At 43.7% G+C, this 20,949-nt stretch overlaps 1 protein-coding gene across 1 annotated transcript in view; it reads left to right on the top strand.

Annotated features, from left to right (window-relative positions):
- Positions 1 to 20,949, top strand: part of LOC120528460 (tripartite motif-containing protein 16-like) — a 37,440-nt gene that overhangs the window by 5,694 nt on the left and 10,797 nt on the right. Inside the window, exon 3 of the mRNA XM_039752619.1 lies at positions 17,220 to 17,453. Coding sequence (XP_039608553.1) covers positions 17,220 to 17,453 — 234 coding nt within the window. The remainder of the gene's footprint in view (positions 1 to 17,219; positions 17,454 to 20,949) is intronic.

Here is a 20,949-nt window from a genome sequence, read left to right as displayed (position 1 = left end):
AAGGGCAGCCCTGGCGGAGTCCAACTCTCACTGGAAACGGACTCGACTTACTGCCTGCAATGTGGACCAGGCTCTGACACCGGTTGTACAGGAACCGAACAGCTCTTATCTGGGGGTCCGGTAGCCCATACTCCCGGAGCACCCACAGGATTCCCCGAGGGACACGGTCGAACACCTTTTCCAAGTCCACAAAACACATGTAGACTGGTTGGGCAAACTCCCATGCACCCTCCAGGACTCTGCTAAGGGTGAAGAGCTGGTCCACTGTTCGCGACCAGGGCGAAAACCACACTGTTCCTCCTGAATCCGAGGTTGACTATCCACGGACCCTCCTCTCCAGAACCCCCGAATAGACTTTTCCAGGGAGGCTGAGGAGTGTGATCCCTCTATAGTTGGAACACACCCTCCGGTCCCCCTTTTTAAAGAGGGGACCACCACCCCGGTCTGCCAATCCAGAGGCACTGTCCCGATGTCCATGCGATGTTGCAGAGGCGTGTCAACCAAGACAGTCCTACAACATTCAGAGCCTTAAGGAACTCCGGTCATATCTCATCCACCCCGGGGCCCTGCCACCAAGGAGTTTTTTGACCACCTCGGTGACTTCAGTCCCAGAGATGGGAGAGCCCACCTCAGAGTCCCCAGGCTCTGCTTCCTCATTGGAAGGCATGTTAGTGGGATTGAGGAGGTCTTGAAGTACTCCCCCACCGACCCACAGCGTCAGTGAGGTCAGCAGCGCACCATCCCCACCATATACAGTGTTGACACTGCACTGCTTCCCCTCCTGAGGCGCGGACGGTGGACCAGAATCTCCTCAAAGCCATCCGAAAGTCGTTCTCCATGGCCTCTCCAAACTCCTCCCATGCCCGAGTTTTGCCTCAGCAACAACCGAAGCCGCATTCGCTTGGCCTGCGGTACCTATCAGCTGCCTCCAGAGACCCACAGGACAAAAAAGTCCTATAGGACTCCTTCTTCAGCTTGACGGCATCCCTCACCTCCGGTGTCCACCAACGGGTTGGGGATTGCCGCCACGACAGGCACCGACCACCTTGCGGCCACAGCTCCGGTCAGCCACCTCAACAATAGAGGCACGGAACATGGCCCATTCGGACTCAATGTCCCCCACCTCCCTCGGGACGTGGTTGAAGTTCTGCCGGAGGTGGGAGTTGAAGCTACATCTGACAGGGGACTCTGCCAGCCGTTCCCAGCAGACCCTCACAACATGTTTGGGCCTACCAGGTCTGACCGGCATCTTCCCCCACCATCGAAGCCAACTCACCACCAGGTGGTGATCAGTTGACAGCTCCGCCCCTCTCTTCACCGATGGAGTTTGCATGTTCTCCCCGGGTCTGCGTGGGTTTCCTCTGGGCGCTCCGATTTCCTCCCACAATCCAAAGACATGCAGGTTAGGTGGATTGGCGATTCTAAATTGGCCCTAGTGTGTGTGTGGGTGTGTGTGTGTGGGTCCTGCGGGGGCTTGGTACCCTGCCCAGGATTGGTTCCTGCCTTGTGCCCTGTGTTGGCTGGGATTGGCTCCAGCAGACCCCCGTGACCCTGTATTCGGATTCAGCGGGTTAGTAAATGGATGGATGGATGAAACGAAATATACAATATAATTACAATGTTTTCACTGCGTGAGATTTTATTAAAACGTTAATAATAAAAGTGATTACATTTTTTAAAATGTACTATGTATGCGTGCAATATTGTTCTAAACCAATTTAGAATAAACATTTTAGCCAATCAAATATTTTTAAACATGTATGTGAAGTAAACGGCAATACATGTTATACACTGAATTATGCTCTATATTGCCTTACATAGAACTGCTCTAGTTTTTGTCACTTATTATTATAAGCCACCAAACAAAATACTATTAATTTATTTATATAGCACCCTTTCTATGCCCAAAACTCAGAAAGAACAAGACCTACAGTATATAACACTGACTACAAATATCTCCACTAAATAAAGATAAATACAGGATATACAAAATATTCAAATAGAATAAAAGACAATAATCCAGACTAAAATACAACATATAATACTACAACAAATTTTTGAACAAATAATATAATTTGTGAAAATGCAAACCCCGAGTACCTGGACAGATAGAGGGGGTAAACTGAAACAAGGGGCTGAATGTCAGGTCTGTTTAATGTCTTCTTAAACAAAAGAGTTAAAAACAAATGAATGGAGTCAGCTGATGTCATTAATTTCAGGAGGTCAGTCCACAGTCAGGGCGCTATATACAGCTGAAGGCCCTGCTGTCACCCACAGCGTGCAGGTTAGTGGGGGGCACAGAATGAGAGGACCTTAGTGGGCAGGTCAAGAACAGAATTTGATATTCAGTCCTGTAAGACACGGTGAAGGTGCAGCAGGATAATAATAATAATAATAATAATAATAATAATAATAATAATAATAATAATAATAATTCATTAAATTTATATAGTGCTTTTCTCAGGATGGCTGTGATGTTCTCGCTGCTGGTGGTCCGTGTCCGGACTCTGGCAGTTGAGTTTTGAATCCTCTGGAGCTGTGATATAAGACTAGAAGTGTCACCTGCCAGTAGTGACTTACAATAATCAATGAAGGATGTGATAAAAGCAGCGACAGGATTCTCAGCATTAGAAAAAGACAGGAATGAGCAAACATAAGGAATGTGACACCGGTGGAAGTTTCTTAATGTGGCTTACAAGGTGAAATCAGAAAAGGAGGAATCAAAGTGACACCGAGAAGGTCTGAGGAGATCATCACCCAGAATGGCTGAAGAGGAGTTTGTTTTCTTAAGTTACACTTTAGTGCCACTTTGCAGGAGTTCAGTTATGTTGCAATTTAATTTTAAAGAGTTTTGCTCTGTTCAGGTTTTAATTTTAATTTAATTTCACTGAGGTAAGTTGTGAGCTGAGAAGGCTGTGATGAAGTGTCACTTTTAACACTGAAACAGATCTAAGCATCATCTGCATGATAAGCCAGTCCATAGCTATGAATAACTTGCTGAAGGTGAAGCACAGAGATACAGAAGAGCAGAGGATGTCATTTCATTAACGAGGGGAAGTCAGATGGAGGAACTCTGGTGAGAAAATAAGGCATGAGGGTTACCCTGGACATGACATAAGCTGCATGGCCACAACGCCATATGCAATAACTTTTACTTTTACACAAACTGGGACAGCAGCTCCACAAGATGAAGGTAACAATGCTTAGCACAATAAGAACAAATAAGCCAGAGCTCCCATCTCAACTGCTGGCCACACAGAATAGGCCAGTGAAGACCTTCATGTTTGTCTAAACAAATGACACATTCTTGGTGCACAATGTGACCTGCACAGGGAGAGGAGAGTTCATGGCCAGAAATGATAATGGACGCTAATGCTACAAAAAGAGGAGTGGAGAATTTGGACAAAACTTTACGCTGGATGCTGGCCACAGGCAATTTTTTCAACATACTGAACATCTCAGAAAAAAATACTTTTGTCATCTCAACAACCTTGAACCAAGACTGGAACAGGGAGAAGGAGAGGAGCAGATAAACCATTAGTGACACCTCACATGCTACTGGGACGACATGTGCCAAAGACCCCAGCATGCACAGCCATTGTGTCGATTCAACAGTCCAATCCACAGGGGAGCCAATGACGGCACCCGTAGTGTGTGTGCATAGTGAGTGTGTTTGTGTGTCTCACTGTGTGAACTGTACAGTAATTACAGTATTGTGTAGAAAATGAAAATATTCAGTTCTGCTTGATAAACACACACAATGTGATCTGAGGGTGAAGAGTAAACAAGTTATTTACAGTGGTGTGAAAAACTATTTGCCCCCTTCCTGATTTCTTATTCTTTTGCATGTTTGTCACACAAAATGTTTCTGATCATCAAACACATTTAACCATCAGTCAAATATAACACAAGTAAACACAAAATGCAGTTTTTAAATGATGGTTTTTATTATTTAGGGAGAAAAAAAAATCCAAACCTACATGGCCCTGTGTAAACTGCTCAAAAAAATTAAAGGAACACTTTGAAAACACATCAGATCTCAATCCTCGTGGATATCTATACTGATATAGACTGGGTAATGTGTTAGGAACGAAAGGATGCCACATCGTTTGATGGAAATGAAAATGATCGACCTACAGAGCCCTGAATTCAAAGACACCCCAAAAATCAGAGTAAAAAAAATGATGTGGCAGGCTAGTCCATTTTGCCCAAATTGAATTGCAGCAACTCCAAATTGTACGCAGCACTTTGTATGGCCCCTGTGTTCTTGTATACATGCCTGACAACATCGGTGCATGCTTCTAATGAGATGACAGATGGTGTTGTGGGGTTCTCCTCCCAGATCTGGACCAGGGCATCACTGAGCTCCTGGACAGCCTGAGGTGCAACCTGGTGGCATTGGATGGACCAAAACATAATGTCCCAGAGGTGTTCTATTGGATTTAGGTCAGGAAAGTGTGGTGACCAGTCAATGGTATCAATTCCTTCATCCTCCAGGAACTGCCTGCATACTCTCACCACATGAGGCCAGGAATTGTCGTGCACCAGGAGCCACTGTACCAGCATAGGGTCTGACAATGGGTCCAAGGATTTCATCCTGATACCTAATGGCAGCCAAGGTGCCTTTGTCAAGCCTGTAGCGGTCTGTGTGACCCTCCATGGATATGCCTCCCCAGACAATCATTAACCCACCACCAAACTGCTCATGCTGAATGATGTTACAGGCAGCATAATGTTCTCCATGGCTTCTCCAGACCCTTTCACTTCTTTCACATATACTCAGGGTGAACCTGCTCTCATCTGTAAAAAGCACAGGACACCAGTAGTGCTTCTGCCAATTCTGATACTGGTCCTGCTGATGGGTTATGGACCTTCTATGGCCCTCTCCAGCTCTCCTAGAGTAACTGCTTGTCTCCTAGAATCTCCTCCATGACCTTGAGACTGTGCAGGGAGACACAGCAAACCTTCTGGCAATGACACGTATTGATGTGCCATCCTGGAGAAGTTGGACTACCTGTGCAACCTCTGTAGGGTCCAGGTATCGCCTCATGCTACCAGTAGTGACACTGACTTTAGCCAAATGCAAAACTAGTGAAGAAACAGTCAGAAAAGATGAGGAGGGAAAAATGTCAGTGGCCTCCACCTGTTAAACCATTCCTGTTTTGGGGGTCATCTCATTGTTGCCCCTCTAGTGCACCTGTTGTTAATTTCATTAACACCACAGCAGCTGAAACTGATTAACAACCCCCTCTGCTACTTAACTGACCAGATTAATATCCCATAAGTTTCATTGACTTTATGCTATACTCTGATTAAAAAGTGTTCCTTTAATTCTTTTGAGCAGTATATAAACACAGCAGCATCTTCATAATGTCCAAGACCTCAAATCTTTCACTGCTGTACCAAAATAATGTTCTGTCCTCCAAGGAAACCCTCAAAAAAACATTACATTATTTCCTAAAGGAGACATTTTTACTAATTTTCGTGTTTGTTCTGTGATGAAATATTTTTTTTAATTATTTTAAAAGAGCCTTTAGATAGCACTAAGTGGGCTTTAAAAATATTAATATAAGTAAAAAGAACGAATACTAATATTTCAAAATGAGCAGCAGACCCAAAAAAAAAAGACTTGCACTTAAATTGTTTGTTTTCAAAAACTACAAACCATCAAAGGAAAACAGAAAAATCAAAGTATTATAAACTGAAATCAACAGAGCATTAATGCACAATACAATACAAGTAACAATCAATGTAGCAACAGACAGTAATTATAATGATTCATTAAATTTGCAGTTTACTTTAAGTTTCATTTTATCCCAACATTCCTGAGTGAAAAGTTCCATATCATCCCTAAACTGAAAAATAAATATAAAGGGTTCTGTTGCCAAAATTAAATCTTCAGTTTCGACTTCATTGATGATGTCCTGGAGAGCTCGGCTTTGGTCCTCCTGCTCCATCTCCAGAAAATGGGGCTCAGACACGGCATCTCTGAACGACTGTCTATGTTGGTGCAACCATTTTACTGCAGTGCGGAGGTCCTTTTGTATTAGTGGTTCCTTTAGATAAGACCTCAAAGAGAATGGGGTCTCATTCACACTGTCCAGTGCCCCTTTAGTGAATGCCTGTGTCCAGTAAGAAATATTCACACCTTAGAGAGAGAGAGAAAGAGAGAGAGAGTGAGAGAAAGAGAGAGAGAGTGAGAGAAAGAGAGTGAGATTGAGAGAAAAGAGAGAGAGACAGAGAGAGAAAAAGAGAGAGAGAGAGAGAGAGAGACCTTCCAACAGTAAATTTCTCCAATAGCCTGAAGCAGCAGCACCTCAGATCACCAGTAAATCACAGCGCCATGCAGAGGGAGGGTAACAACAAAGACCATTAAAACCAGTAACAGATATCAACAAATAATCAGAGACATCAGTGAAAGCCTACAGCTGTGAAGTCAAATGGCGTATCCAAGACAAAGTGCAGAGCATACTGTGGAGCACACCAAAGAATTATTTCAAATTAACAGTTCATCTATTTGCATACAGTGCAGTGCACACTCTACTTATTGCAGTTTATTTCTAGTGGTTCTTTGGTGGTTGACAGAGCGTTCTGTTTGTGATTTTCAAAGTCACTTCTCCTACATATTGTAGTCTGGCAGCAGGTCAGTGATAAGGCTGTGATGGTCTGCAATCTGAGCCACATCTGTGGATGGTGAGACCTTAAATGTGTAACAGTCTAACTTGTTATAATGTAGATTACCAAGTTAAAAGTCTATGTACCAGTACTGCACATACTTTAAAAGTCAACTCTCAAATGAACTTACCTTCATGGAGAGCTGCCTTCTTGAAATGACTCTTCAAATGTTTTTTTAATTTTCCAGTTTGGAGGACTTAAACACATTACCACTACACAAAGGACAATGGACCAAGGGGCACCATCTGCCACATTGACTCAGCAGTGGCACTGACTCTCCCAGTTGAATGTGTTTCTATAAAAATGACAAAAAAGGAGGATGGCTTTAGCAAGTTTAAATTCTGTATCTACAGTAATCACTCACAATACTAAATAACTGTTTTAATCAAGCAATCAGATTTGAATTATTTTGTGCATTTCACAATTAGTATTGTCACAAAGCAGCTTGAAATATTTCCAGGCCATAAACCCGGAGACAAAAATCTTGGTGTCAGTACCAGATTATTATTGAACAAAATAAAAAATGGTCTGTTTTGTTTTACACAAATTAAAAATAATATAGCAAGTTTAAAATGAAAAGACAAATAACAAATAGCAATGTAGTTTCATTGTAAATGTTACTTATTGGACTGACTAAACAAATATATTTTTATCCCAGATTTGAAGGCTGACAGACTGTCAGAATCTCATACCACTTTGTGACGGTTGTTCCTAACGGTGTGCTTTACAAACTGCTGTTTTATTTCCAGCTACAGCTTTTTTTATTCTAGAGACAACAAGATATCTCACTTGATGTAAGAGTGACTGTAAAGAATTAAAAGGTAACTCAAATACTGAGATCCTTAACTATGCAAAGTGATACAGGTGATCACCAGTAGCTAATAATTCAATACGAAATAACAAAAAATTTGCAGACAGAAAATGTAAAGATAGCAAAACAGAGGTGATATAAACTGTTCATATTTCCTGGCTCTTGTAAGCTCTTCAGCCGCTGGATTTTGAATTAAATTAAGTCTGTCATCAGCCACAAAGCCTTACGGTGATCCATGTAGAAGTAATAAAAGCACAGATAAGTTATTTAGCATCATGGAATGCTAACATAATCTAAGTTCTGCGATATTTCTTAAGTAAAATGAAGGCTACTCTAGATACATGTTTAGTAAGTGTATCAAATGAAAGATCATCATTTTCACTGTAGATATACCCAAGTTTAGAAGGAGTGTATTGTGAGTGATGGGGGTGCCATCTACAGACATGTTACATTCAGACTGACATTTTTAGCAGCTTTCGAAACAATGACTAGCACTTCTGTTTTGTTACAATTCAACAAATGGAAATTTCCAGGAATCAACTTTCTAACAGGCAAACCTCTATTGTAGAACGCTGAGATGGTTCATGAAGTTGATCAGATGAATATTATGGTCTATAGTATCAAATGTGGCACTCACTGTAGATTAGAATACTAAGGGCCTAAAAATGCAACCGTGGTCAGTGGAGTGCGAATCATTGAATACTTTGACTAAAGCAGTACCCGAATAAAAATGTTACAAGAGATTACTTTTATTTGTAAAAACACAGAGAACCGCTCACCTACACCTTTCTGTAAATTTTAGAAATACAAGAAAGATTAGAATATTGGTCTATAATTTTTTTTTTTTTTTTTTTTTTAATATTTTGCTGACAATGTCGATTTCCCCAGTTTTTACGAGGCAAACCACCGTAACCAATGATGCAAACATTAACAATTAGCTCACCAGCCAAAGATTACATACATGTAAACGTAACGTTAACATTTCAAACTGTTTTGAAAAACGTTTTGCAAAATGTACAGTTTTATAATTAGTTAAGAATAACAGTAATAATAATAATAATGATAATAACAATACGGTGCTGTTTTCTGTCATATTTTGTTTGTGTTCAAAAATGCTGCGCTCGTGCTAAAAACTGAGACTTGTGTTCAATTAAAGGAGGCGTTGCTTTCACCTTGCCTAGAAATGGTAACGTCACTTCCGGGTCTAAAACTGCGGGTCTACAACTGCGGGTCTGAAACTGTGGTGACGAATGGTGCTGTGGCTCTACAAGTGGATGCTTCTCGTCTCGAAAGGGTCCCACGTCTCATGAAGTCCCCCGTCACAAACCACGAGGAAAGGCCCCAGTGGATCCCCGGGTCGATCTCACCCTGGTGCAAGCCACCTTGCCCCTCTTAGTGGTGCCCGTACAAGTGTGGGGTGTCACTGGAGAGGCGGTTGTAGATACAGAGAGCACTTATACACTTATGAAATACAGCTTGTGGGAAAAGCTTAAAGTGCCTCATGAGCAGTTAAGGGAAAGTGCAAAAGTAAAATTCTTTCTCACAGATGGAAGGGCACACGGGGCAAAGGGCAGGGTGCCTATGAGGTTCTGCTTACATGAACATACACAATGGGAGACAGAAGCTTACATACTGGAAGATGACCACCTGTCAATGCCCTTATTACTTGGAATGGACTCTCTTGTGTCGGTAGGTCTTACCATCCACCTGTCGCGGCTGGAGTATGAGTTGCTGAGGGGTGATGTTCATCGGTTTGGGATGAATGCACAAAGTAATCTGGTTTGGCCTAACTTGTAATATTATCTCGCGCAGTTGGTGAATGAGTAGAGAAGGCTATTCTTGAACAGCCGGAGCTCGTTCAGCCACTGTTTAGGAGGTGGCTCTCTGTGTGGACGGACAAATTGGGTCGGACTGAGGTGGTGTGTCACCACATTCACACAGTCGACCCCATCCCAGTTCGGCACAGAGCCTACAGAGTGTCACTTCTGAAAAGAGGAATAATCAAGGAATGGGTTGACCAGATGTTGGCAGAGGGGGTCATCGAGCGTTCCACCTCGCCAATGCTAGCCCTGTGGTGCTTGTTCAAAAGGCTGACGGGACCTACCGATTCTGTGAGGACTATCAGGAGCTTAACAAGAAAACCTTGGATGATGCTTACCCCATACCACTCATTCATGACATCTTGTAGTCTTTGCATGGGGCAGCTGTGTTCAGCTCCCTGGATTTGAAGTCCGGGTATTGGCAGGTGAGGATGGGGAAGTGTAGCATGGAGAAGACTGCCATCATCACCCCGGAGGGGTTGTTCCAGTTTCGGGTGATGCCCTTTGGACTTAAAAATGCTGGGGTATCATTCCAACGGCTAATGGAGCAGGTCCTCCGGGGGCTCATTGGGAAGACATGCTTTGTTTACATAGATGACATTATTGTATTCACCCCATCTGTTCAACAACATCCAAAAGACCTAGACAACATCTTCCAGCAACTGCGTAAGGCTCATCTTACACTCAACACCAAGAAGTGTAGATTTCTACTAGACCATCTGATCTTCCTCGGCCATGTGGTGTCGGCAGACGTGGTCCGGGTGGACCCAAAGAAAATTAAGTCCATCTTGGACTACCCAGCACCCCAGGAGGTAAAAAGTCTCCAACGCTTCCTGGGGATAGCTAGGTGGTTCCATAAACTTGTACATGGGTTTGCTGACATCGCTGCCCCATTGTTCCAGCTACTGAGGAAGGGAACCCTTGGGAGTGGTCACCAGCGTGCCAGGACTCTTTCGAAAGACTCAAACAGGCACTGATATCACCACCAGTCCTGGCACAGCCTAATCCATTATTAATCTTTCTGGTCCACACTGACGTGAATGACCTTGGGCTTGGCGCCATTATCCCTCAAACAAGTCAAGGAGAGGAGAGGGTGGTGGCCTATACCTTGTGGTCACTAAAGGCCGGCGAGTATAATTATTCCACCACCGAGAAGGAATGCCTTCTGTCGTGTGGGCTATTGGAAAAGTGGCATCACTTCCTGGAGGGAACTTCATTTGAAATCTACACTGACCATAGGGCTCTGATCTGGGCATTTAACTGCCCGAAGACCACGTCTAGGCTAACCAGGTGGGTATTGCACCTCCAACAGTTCACGTTCAAGGTGTGCTATTGGAAGGGTTGTGCTAATGTTGTGCCCAATGCATTGTCATAGGTTCACGAGCGTGCACCGATGGTATGTGCGTTATCGGTCTCTTACCCTTGGCCTGATCTTCCCCTAAACATGCAGGAAATTGTTCAATCTCAAGCAGCCAGTCCTGTATGTCAGGGGTTGAGAGAGGGCTCAGGGGGGAGGCCTGACCACATACATTATAGGGAACTTCAAGGGGCACTCTATCGCTGTGTTCCAACAAAAGATCGGGGTTACCGTTATCAGTTGGTAATGCCTGAGACACATGTGCCCAAGTTCCTACAGTATTACCATGATAGTCAGATTGGTGGTCACCTTGGACATACGAAGACTCTGTTTAAAATCTTGGTGGTGGCATGGTGGCCAATGATGCACAAAGACGTCTGGTCCCATGTCCAGACTTGTTCCAGCTGTCAGTGATACAAAACCCCACCTGGTCTCCTCACTGGACTTCTTCAGCCAGTAACCATCACTATCCGGGACCATTTCCTGCCAGTAAGGACCGGAAGACCTACTTGATGGTGGTTGTGGACTATTTTACCCGATGGGTGGAGCTATTCCCTATGACTAATGTCACAGCCAAGAAAATTTGTTCCACCCTGAAGGATGAGATATTTACCCGATGGGAGGAGCTGAAGAACATCATCACAGACTGGGACCCGCAGTTTACAGGCTCAGAGGCAGAAGAAATTTGGAAAAGGGGGGGTGGTTCATCTGAAGACAACAGCGTACCATCCACAATCTAATTGCACTGAGCGGGTGAACCGGACCCTTAAGACAATGATAGCATCCTTCGTCGGAGACCACCATCAGGATTGGACAAAGTGGCTGCCTGAGCTGCTGTTCGCATTGAACACGGCGGTGCACGAGGTTACGGGTGAGACCCCTGCATTGTTAGCTTTAGGCAGACAGCTAAATGGCCCACTAGAAAGGATAATTGATCATAACCCACCCAAACCAGACACCTCAATACATGATCACTTAGAAACTTTACAACACATCACTCAATGGGTGAAGAAGAGGATGGTGATGTCCCAGTTCAGACAGTCTCAATCGTACAACCAGAGACATAAGCTTGTACAATTCTCGGTTGGGAAGAAAATCTGGATTAGGACTCATCCCCTCTCCAAAGCCTCAGATAAGTTCATGGCTAAACTGGCTCCGAAGTGGTTCAGCCCGGAAACTGTTGTCCAAAAGAAGGAACCAGTGACCTATGCAGTAGAGTGCGGATTGCCGGGGACTAAGAAGGTAGACACAGTAAACATCTCAAACCTCAAGCCTTGGTTCGGCCATACACCACGGCCTGGGGGTGGGGATTGTAGCAGTGCTACTATTAGTTAAAACTGCATCTCCCAGCAGTCCCTGCAGGGGCTGTTGGGGTCAAAAGTGGTCAGAGGGGTTTAAAATGAGGGCAGGTGTCTGAAAGGGCAAAATGTCTTTTGTTGTTGTATTTTGTGTTTCATTTACCTGTCAGACTGCCTTCTGTTGATTAAGCCATATTTAGTCGCTGTGTCCTGGATTGTATTCATTGTTGGGGTCTGGATCGTCTTCTGTCTACCTGTGTGCTGAGGACTGATTGTGGATTCATTGGCTTCCCCGTAAGAAAAGGAGCGCTCCTGAACCATCCATCCGTCTTCACCCTTACAGTGTCTACTGGTAGGACTGCTTTTTCATTCGCTTTCTGCGTGCAGATCTCTGGACTCACTATCTTCATCTTTCATTTCATTCATTGACTTTGCTGTGTGGAGTTGTTTGTGTTTATATGTTTAATATAATATCGCCGTAGGGGTACAGGGGTGGTATTATTGTTTTCATTTATATTGTTTAATTTCATTATATTCTTAATTGTCATTACTTTCCAGTGTGCTTTATTTTGTATCTGTTTTTGAGTGTGTGCGGGTCGGGCCAAGGATGGGAGCGTCCCTGGGATCACCTCTACAAAAATAAATAAATGACCGTCATATTGACGGTGTGAATCTTAGCGGCACCGGACCGCTATGGCACACCTCCACCTGTTTTTTTTAAGCATTCATATTTTATGACACTGGACAGTAAGATGTTGCAGTGGTCACTTATGTTGCCTTACAGACCACCATTCATTTTTCATGTGGAGTTCACCACTCCAGTTCTTCTCCCACATCCTCCATGTCCATCCATCCATCCATCCTCTTCTGCTTATCTGAGATCAGGTCGCAGGGGAAGCAACTTGAGCAGAGAGGCCCAGACTTCCCTCTCCCCGGCCTCTTCTTCTAGCTCTTCTGGGGGAATCCCGAGGTTGTTCCCAGGCCAGCCATAGACATAGTCCCTACAGTGTGTCCTGGGTCTTCCACGGGGCCTCCTCCCAGTTAGACGTGCCTGGAACACCTCCCCAGGGAGGCATCCTGATCAGATGCCCAAGCCACCTCATCTGACTCCTCTCGATGCGGAGAAGCAGCGGCTCTACTCTGAGTCCCTCCCGGATGACTGAGCTTCTCACATTATCTTTAAGGGAAAGCCAAGACACCTTGCAGAGGAAACTTATTTCAGCTGCTTGTATTCGTGATCTCGTTCTTTCGGTCACTACCCATAGCTCATGACCATAGGTGAGGGTAGGAACGTAGATCGAGTGGTAAATTGAGAGCGTTGCCTTACGGCTCAGCTCCTTTTTCACCACGACAGACCGATGCAGAGCCCGCATCACTTCGGACGGCGCACCGATCCATCTGTCAATCTCACAGTCCATTCTTCCCTCACTCGTGAACAAGATACTTGAACTCCTCCGATTGGGGCAGGATCTCGCTCCCAACCCTGAGAGGGCACTCCACCCTTTTCTGGCTGAGGACCATGGTCTCGGATTTGGAGGTGTTGATTCCCATCCCAGCCGCTTCACACAGCTGCAAACCGATCCAGAGAGAGCTGAAGATCATGAAGCAAACAGGACAACACCATCTGCAAAAAGCAGTGTCCCAATCCTGAGTCCACCAAACCTGACCCCCTCAACACCCTGGCTGCGCCTAGAAATTCTGTCCATAAAAGTTATCAACAAAATCAGTGACAAAGGGCAGCCCTGGAGGAGTCCAACTCTCACTGGAAACGGGCTCGACTTACTGCCAGCAATGCGGACCAAGCTCTGACCCCAGGTCCGGTACCACATTCTCCCGGAGCACCCCCCACAGGATTCTCCGAGGGACATGGTCGAATGCCTTTTCCAAGTCCACAAAACACATGTAGGCTGGTTGGGCAAACTCCCATGCACCCTCCAGGACCCTTCTAAGGGTGTAGAGCTGGTCTACTGTTCCGCAACCAGGATGAAAACCACACTGTTCCTCCTGAATCCGAGGTTCAACTATGTGATGGACCCTCCTCTCCAGGACCCCCAAATAGACTTTTTAAGGGAGGCTGAGGGGTGTGACCCCTCTGTAGTTGGAACATACCCTCCGGTCCCCCTTCTTAAAGAGGGGGACCACCACCCTGATCTGCCAATTCAAAGGCCACAACGTCCTGAGTTGAGGTCAACAGCGCACCATCCCCACCATATACGGTGTTGACACTGCACTGCTTCCCCTCCTGAGATGCTGGATGGTGGACCAGAATCTCCTGGAAGCCATCCGAAAGTCTTTCTCCATGGCCTCCCTAAACTCTTCCTACGCCCGAGTTTTTGCCTCAGCAACCACCAAAGCTGCATTCCGCTTGGCCTGCCAGTACCTATTAGCTGCCTCCAGAGTCCCACAGGACAAAAGGGTCTGGTAGGACTCCTTCTTCAGCTTCACTGCATCCCTCACCGGAGTCCACCAACTGGTTCAGGGATTGCCGCTATGACAGGCATCGACCACCTTACGGCCACAGCTCCAGTCAGCCATCTCAACAATAGAGGCACAGAACATGGCCCATTCGGACTCAATGTTCCCCACCTCTCTTGGGACGTGGTCTGCCGGAGGTGGGAGTTGAAGCTACTTCTGACAAGGGACTCTGCCAGACTTTCCCAGCAGACCCTCACAACACGTTTGGGCCTACCAGGCCTGACCAACATCCTCTCCCACCATCGAAGCCAACTCACCAGCAGGTGGTGATCAGCAGCTCTGCCCCTCTCTTCACCAGAGTGTCCAAGACATGTGGCCACAAGTCTGACGACACAACCACAAAGTCGATCGTACTGAGACCTAGGGTGTCCTGGTGCCAAATGCACATATGAACACCCCTACGCTTGAACATGGTGTTCGTTATGGACAATCTGTGATGAGCACAGAAGTCCAATAACAAAACACCGCTCGGGTTCAGATCGAGGGGGCCATTACTCCCAATCACACCTTTCCAGGACTCACTGTCATTGCCCACATGAGCATTGAAGTCTCCCAGCAGTACGAGGGAGTCCCCAGAAGATATGCCCTCTAGCACCCCCTCCAGGGACTCCAAAAAGGGTGGATACTCCAAATTGCTGTTCGGCGCATATGCACAAACAACAGTTAGGACTCGTCCCCCCACCCAAAGGCAGAGGGAGGCTACCCTCTCATCCACCGCTGTAAACCCCAATGAATAGGCTCCAAGTCGGGGGGCAATAAGTATGCCCACACCTGCTCGGCGCCTCTCACCGGTAGCAACTCCAGAGTGATAGAGAGTCCAGACCCTCTCAAGGAGATTGGTTCCAGAGTCCAAGCTGTGCGTCAAGGTGAGCCTGACTATATCTAACCGGAACCTCTCGACCTCGCGCACTAGCTCAGGCTCCTTCCCCTTCAGAGAGGTGACATTCCATGTCCCAAGAGCCAGCTCTGTAGCCGAGGATCGGATCACCAAGGTCCCCACCTTTCATTCTGGTTTATTGGCATTGACTGTAAATTGCTCCATTATGATTTCTTGAGTGGATTTTCTTTGTTACCAGGCCACACATTTGACTGCCACATATCTGACTGTCTAGATCCAGAGAGTTGCTTCCTGTTTTATGTCCAATTCTTCCAGGATTCATTTATGTATTTATTTACACATTTCTGAGCCTGGACAGACAAATGCTTCCAATCTGATTTATGTGGCAGAGTTACATTAAACGGCTTAGCTCCACATGGTGTCTTAAATGACTTAACATAGCAGGACCAGACAACTAGGGTGTGTCATTCCCATCAAAGAAAGTGAGCGGAGCACAATGTGTGACTCAGTGTGGTGCAGTCCAATAAAGACACAGAAGTGACAGTCAACGATGAACAAGTGACTGAACGTGAGCCCTCCTACCAGACTGACCTCCATAGTGATTTATATTTTTATGTTTTTCTTGTTTTATTATTAAATTCCTGCACATTAGTGAAACATGAAATCCCCCATCTAAACCCACACTGACCGCTCACTAACACTCCTCTTCTTGATCTTTATTGCTCAGTCTTTTCCTAATTATTTCTTTCATTAATTTATTTGTGATTTATATTAAACTTGCATTAGTGCCCATCCAGTTGAAATATAACCCACCCCAACTTCTTCTGAAACCAAGATTTCAGATATGCATTAAGCCTTCTAATTGATTTAACTCCATGTGTACCAGTGTGTAGCACAGATAGAAATCCTGAGATGACCACTTTGTCAGTTCTGCTTCTTAACTTTGCACCCAACTCTTTGCCCTGCAGAACTGGCAGTCTGATCTCCATATTTCAATTGTACAATGACAACTAGACAAGCTAGATGATGACATTTGGATTCTTCACTGCTCTGGCCAGGAGCCTATCCAGCTATCCACAAAGGTTTTCTATCTGCATACCCAGAAGGCAACACAGCATGTGAGACTCTCTGTATCTGGAGCAAAACTTCATCTCAATTCCCATAATACCAGAATCCCTGACTATGACTACTTTCAGGGCTCCTCATCCCCGCCTACTGTCTGAGAGATATCAGAGTCACTGTGCAGCTCTGCAAGGTCCTGAAAACAGCTGAACACCTCCAGGTTTGGGGTTGGTGATCCTGGACAATGTGCACCTCATACCCTACACTCACATCTTACTGTGTCCCACCTGCACACTAACTTTCACCCCAATGACACTCGAGTGAGGCGTACAAATAAATGTCACAGTGGCAGTTATTATTAATAATGAAAAGTTAAATAAAGGAAATAGAAATGCAGCAACCTGATATATAAAAACTCAGAACTCTTGAGGATTACAGCTGAATACAGTTGGATGAAGGTTAGTAAGCAAAGACACAATTAATGTAATTCAATTACAACAGATCAGCTTTTCTCCACAACACCAATAATAATAATAATAATAATAATAATAATTCTTCTTCTTCTTCTTACTTCTCAACTCTCAATCCCAGGATGACCAGGAGAGACTCTTATAAAGACACACCTCTGTAACAATACCAGAGTCCTCACTGGACAATAGAGCTGCCCTGACAGTGACTCTCATAGATCATACAGAACTCCTTATTTAGACTGCACATTCAGGTGCTTTTAGAAGATGCTGCTACCCAGAGTACCAAGGGTCTGCTACGGCCCTTATCCTAATTCATATTATCCATCACTACATCAGAATACCAAAAGAAGTGTCTTAGGACTGCTTTTTTTAATTTGGTGACTCAGTTTTATATTTTTCTCCTCTCCCACCAGATCTCTGTGGAAAAAGTGATGGAGGAACATGATAAGAGCTTCACTGATCTGATACGGTGCATTGAGGAAGCCCACAAGAAACTGACTGAGAAGATCAGAGAACAAGAAAAGAGAGAAATGGAGAAGGCTGAAGGAGTCATGGAGCAACTGGAGAAGGAGATCAAGGAGCTGAAGAGGAGAGAAGCTGAGCTGAAGGAGCTTTCAGAGACCAAGGACCATCTCCACTTCCTGCAGGTGAGAGCGACACTTCAAAGGGATTCTGATCAGACTGTGGTGTGTGAGACCTGAGAACATTTAGAGTCAAATTCAAAGGATCTGAGGAGTTTTTACAAATGGCAAGAACAAGCCATTCAGCCCAATTTCACATTTGCCTAATATTTCCGCAATTTATGCAAAACTCTCAAAGTTCCTGCCTTTATCTACGGCCTTCAAACAACATCCAGTGGTCTCCTGACAACCTCCCACCTCGGTTTTAATGCACTGATCAATGTTACTCTTTTATGACCTATTTTTAAACTCCCAACTGTGGTTGAAATATCTGGTATTATTAGAAATCCAAGCCCCTCTACCTGTCAGCTGGTTCCAGTTCCTACTGATTTCTCTTTCCTGTCTAATAACTAATATCATGGCGAAAAATTCGTCACCAGAAGGCTTTTTACCTGAAAATGAAGGCTATTAGGACTCGGGATAGACAGACAGAGTTTTAAGGCTTTATTCCAATAAATCAGCACAAATAACAACACGGACTCAACCCAATATGGCCAAATTGAGCTGAGCCCTCAACAGTTCAGCAATCGAAGCTTATATAACAATTTCTTATCACTTTTGACCTCGTTCAATTAGCTCATTTGCTGTTCTCCTCTGACTCCCTTCTACTCCTTCTACGTCCAATTTCTCGTCTCCCTGCAGCTGGGCCCCTGGTATTTCGCTGTCTCTTGTTTATTTCTAGTTTCTGTTTTGCTCATTTCTTTCACTGGCCAAGGCTGCTACAGACATTCATCTTCCTTTAATGGGCTTCCTTCTCATCACTTCCTCTTTCTTAGACAAAGAATATGGTATATGCTTTTATTTAATCATTGCGTGGCAGTCCTGACTTGTCTTAATTTCTATGCTAAAGTTAATTTCTAATATATTCTTCTATATTTATTGCTAATGCCTGAATATACTAATGGTTCTTTCATGCATTACATCAGTGTGACCTTGCTTACAGCGAAAGCCTTTTGTTGCCTTTCTGCTGATTCATCAACCCAGCTGATTTCTTTACGTGCCTACCATAGCCATTGTCTATCTGTGGTATTAGCTTCCCAGCCTTGGACACAGGTGTTCTCAATCTCTTATCCTGTTCTAAGCTGGTTTCTGTACATCATTTTTTGTTCTTTTTCTGTTCTTACAATCCTGCTTCAAGCTTGAAAAAAATGCAATATGACTGATCTTTTAGTTAACTATTTTCTTGACCTATCATATTTGCTAAACATTCTAATTTATGCTTAATCTAATGTTTAGAAGCTTTTAATTACTTTGTATGGCTTTTAATGTTAATTTTGCTATTTTATGCTAATATAAAAATTTTTCCTTCTATACTAACATCATTCATTATTCCCTTATCTCTGGTCTTGTTCCTTTATCTCTTAAACTGGCTGTGATAACTCCAATTCTCAAGAAATCTAAATAATTATCATACAATCTCAAATTTACCTTTCCTTTAAAAAACATTTGAAAAACAGTTGCCGTGCAGGTTCACACTCACCTTACTGACAATCATTTGTTTGAACAATTTCTGTGTGGCTTTCATCCATTTCACAGTACAGAGACAGCCCTGGTTAAAATCACCAATGACCTCCTGATGGCAGCTGAGTCGGGGCTGTTGACCACACTTGTGCTCCTTGATCTGATCTCTGCCTTCGATACAAAATCTCATGATATTGTCCTTGAGAGATGAAAATCGATTGGCATTATTGGCACTCCACATGCCTGGTTCAAATCTTATCTCAGATCATACATAGTTTGTACAACTAAAACATTTCAGATCCTAAGTTTGTCCAGTTGTTAGTGGTGTTCCCCAGGACTCTGTCTTGGCCCCCCTTCTATTTATTATTGATCTTCTGCCTCTTGGTCGTATCTTTAGGAAATTTGATATTCACTTTCACTGTTATGCTGACGACCCCCAGCTCTATCTGTCTACTAAGCTGATTCCACTCTTCCACCTTCTTCCCTCTGTGACTGTCTGCAGGAAATTAAATTATGGCTGTCTGCTAATTTTATTAAATTAAATAATAATAGAACAGAGGTTTGTCTAGTAGGAACTAAATCTGTGTTGAACAAATGTGATAATATTTCATTGACTATTGATAATTCTCTAATCTCTTTTTCCTCCCAGGTTAAGAGTTTAGGTGTCATTTTTGAGAGCACCTTAAAATTTGAGGCTCATATTAATATTTTACCTCAGTTGGCATATTACCATCTACATAATATCAACTGTTTAGGTCCATCTCTTTCAGCTACCAGCACTGCTATTCTCATTCATGCTCTGGTCACATCTTATATTGATTATTGTAAGTCTGTCCTCTCTGGTCTTCCTCCCAAACTCCTTTACAACTTCAGTTGGGTCAGAATGCTGCAGATCGTATTATTACCAGAACACCTTCCATTGAACACGTCACTCCAGTCCTTCAGCAGCTTCACTGGCTCCCTATTAAATATCACATTGATTTTAAGATTCTGCTAATTACTTACAAGACCCTTCATAATCTCACACCTCCTTATCTTTCTCATCTTCCTCACAACTCCATTCCTTCCCATATTCTTAGATCTTCTTATTCTGTTTGATATGAATTTTAGTTGAAAAAGTTAAATTTTATTTTATTATTGTATTTATTCTGGTTTTATTGTTCTGTAATATTTTATTAATTTTATATTGTGGGTGTTGTTTTGAATGTATTCTGTAAGGTGTCCTTGTGTGCCTTGAAATGTGTCTATAAATAAATACATAAATTATTATTATTATTATATTACCTGATAGGCAGGTAAATCTGCATTTGTTTGTTTAATGAAGCAGATTTGTATGAAATGTGTTCTTAATAAGTTACATTTTAATGAAGCCACCTGACAAAAGAAGACACCAACTCCTTCGTATCTTTAAACACTCCTGTCATGTCACCTCCTCATGTCTCTGTCCTTTAACTGATGACATTTAAATCCTTCAGCATTTCCTCACAGCTCAAACCCCACAGTCCAGTCTGGTCTCTCTTCTTCTTCTTGACTTTCTGTTGTACTGTTTTCTCATTCCTCTAACACAAAATATTCCTGATGTGGTCTCACAAGTGTGTTCTAAAGGGCAGATTACAGAACTGTGATGAGCACACAAAAGGCTCCCAAGTCTTTCTGACAAGTCACACACTTTCTTCCATTTATTCAGATCTTCCCTCACAGCCTCACATTTCAGTTTGTTTAGGAAGAAACACCAAATTGTCTCATTGTGAGTGCTAGTGTTGTGCTGACCTTAGTAAACTTGTCATTAGATACGAGGGTCTTCCCAGACTGTCTTAAGACTGCTGTAGTTAAACCCCTGCTCAAGAAAATTAATCTTGACCCCTCTGCTTTTGAAAATTTGAGACCTATTTCTAACCTGCCTTTTTAAGTAAAATTCTGGAGAAGGCAGTCATTATGCAGCTAAATGACCACCTCAATAAACCTGTTATTCTTGATTAGTTTCATTCGAGTTTTAGAACAA

Source organism: Polypterus senegalus, chromosome 4 (genome assembly GCF_016835505.1).
Source record: "Polypterus senegalus isolate Bchr_013 chromosome 4, ASM1683550v1, whole genome shotgun sequence".
In the NCBI taxonomy this organism is placed as follows: Eukaryota; Metazoa; Chordata; class Cladistia; order Polypteriformes; family Polypteridae; genus Polypterus; species Polypterus senegalus.
The sequence above is the reverse complement of the archived record's forward strand: the minus strand, read 5'-3'. Positions and strand labels throughout refer to the sequence as shown.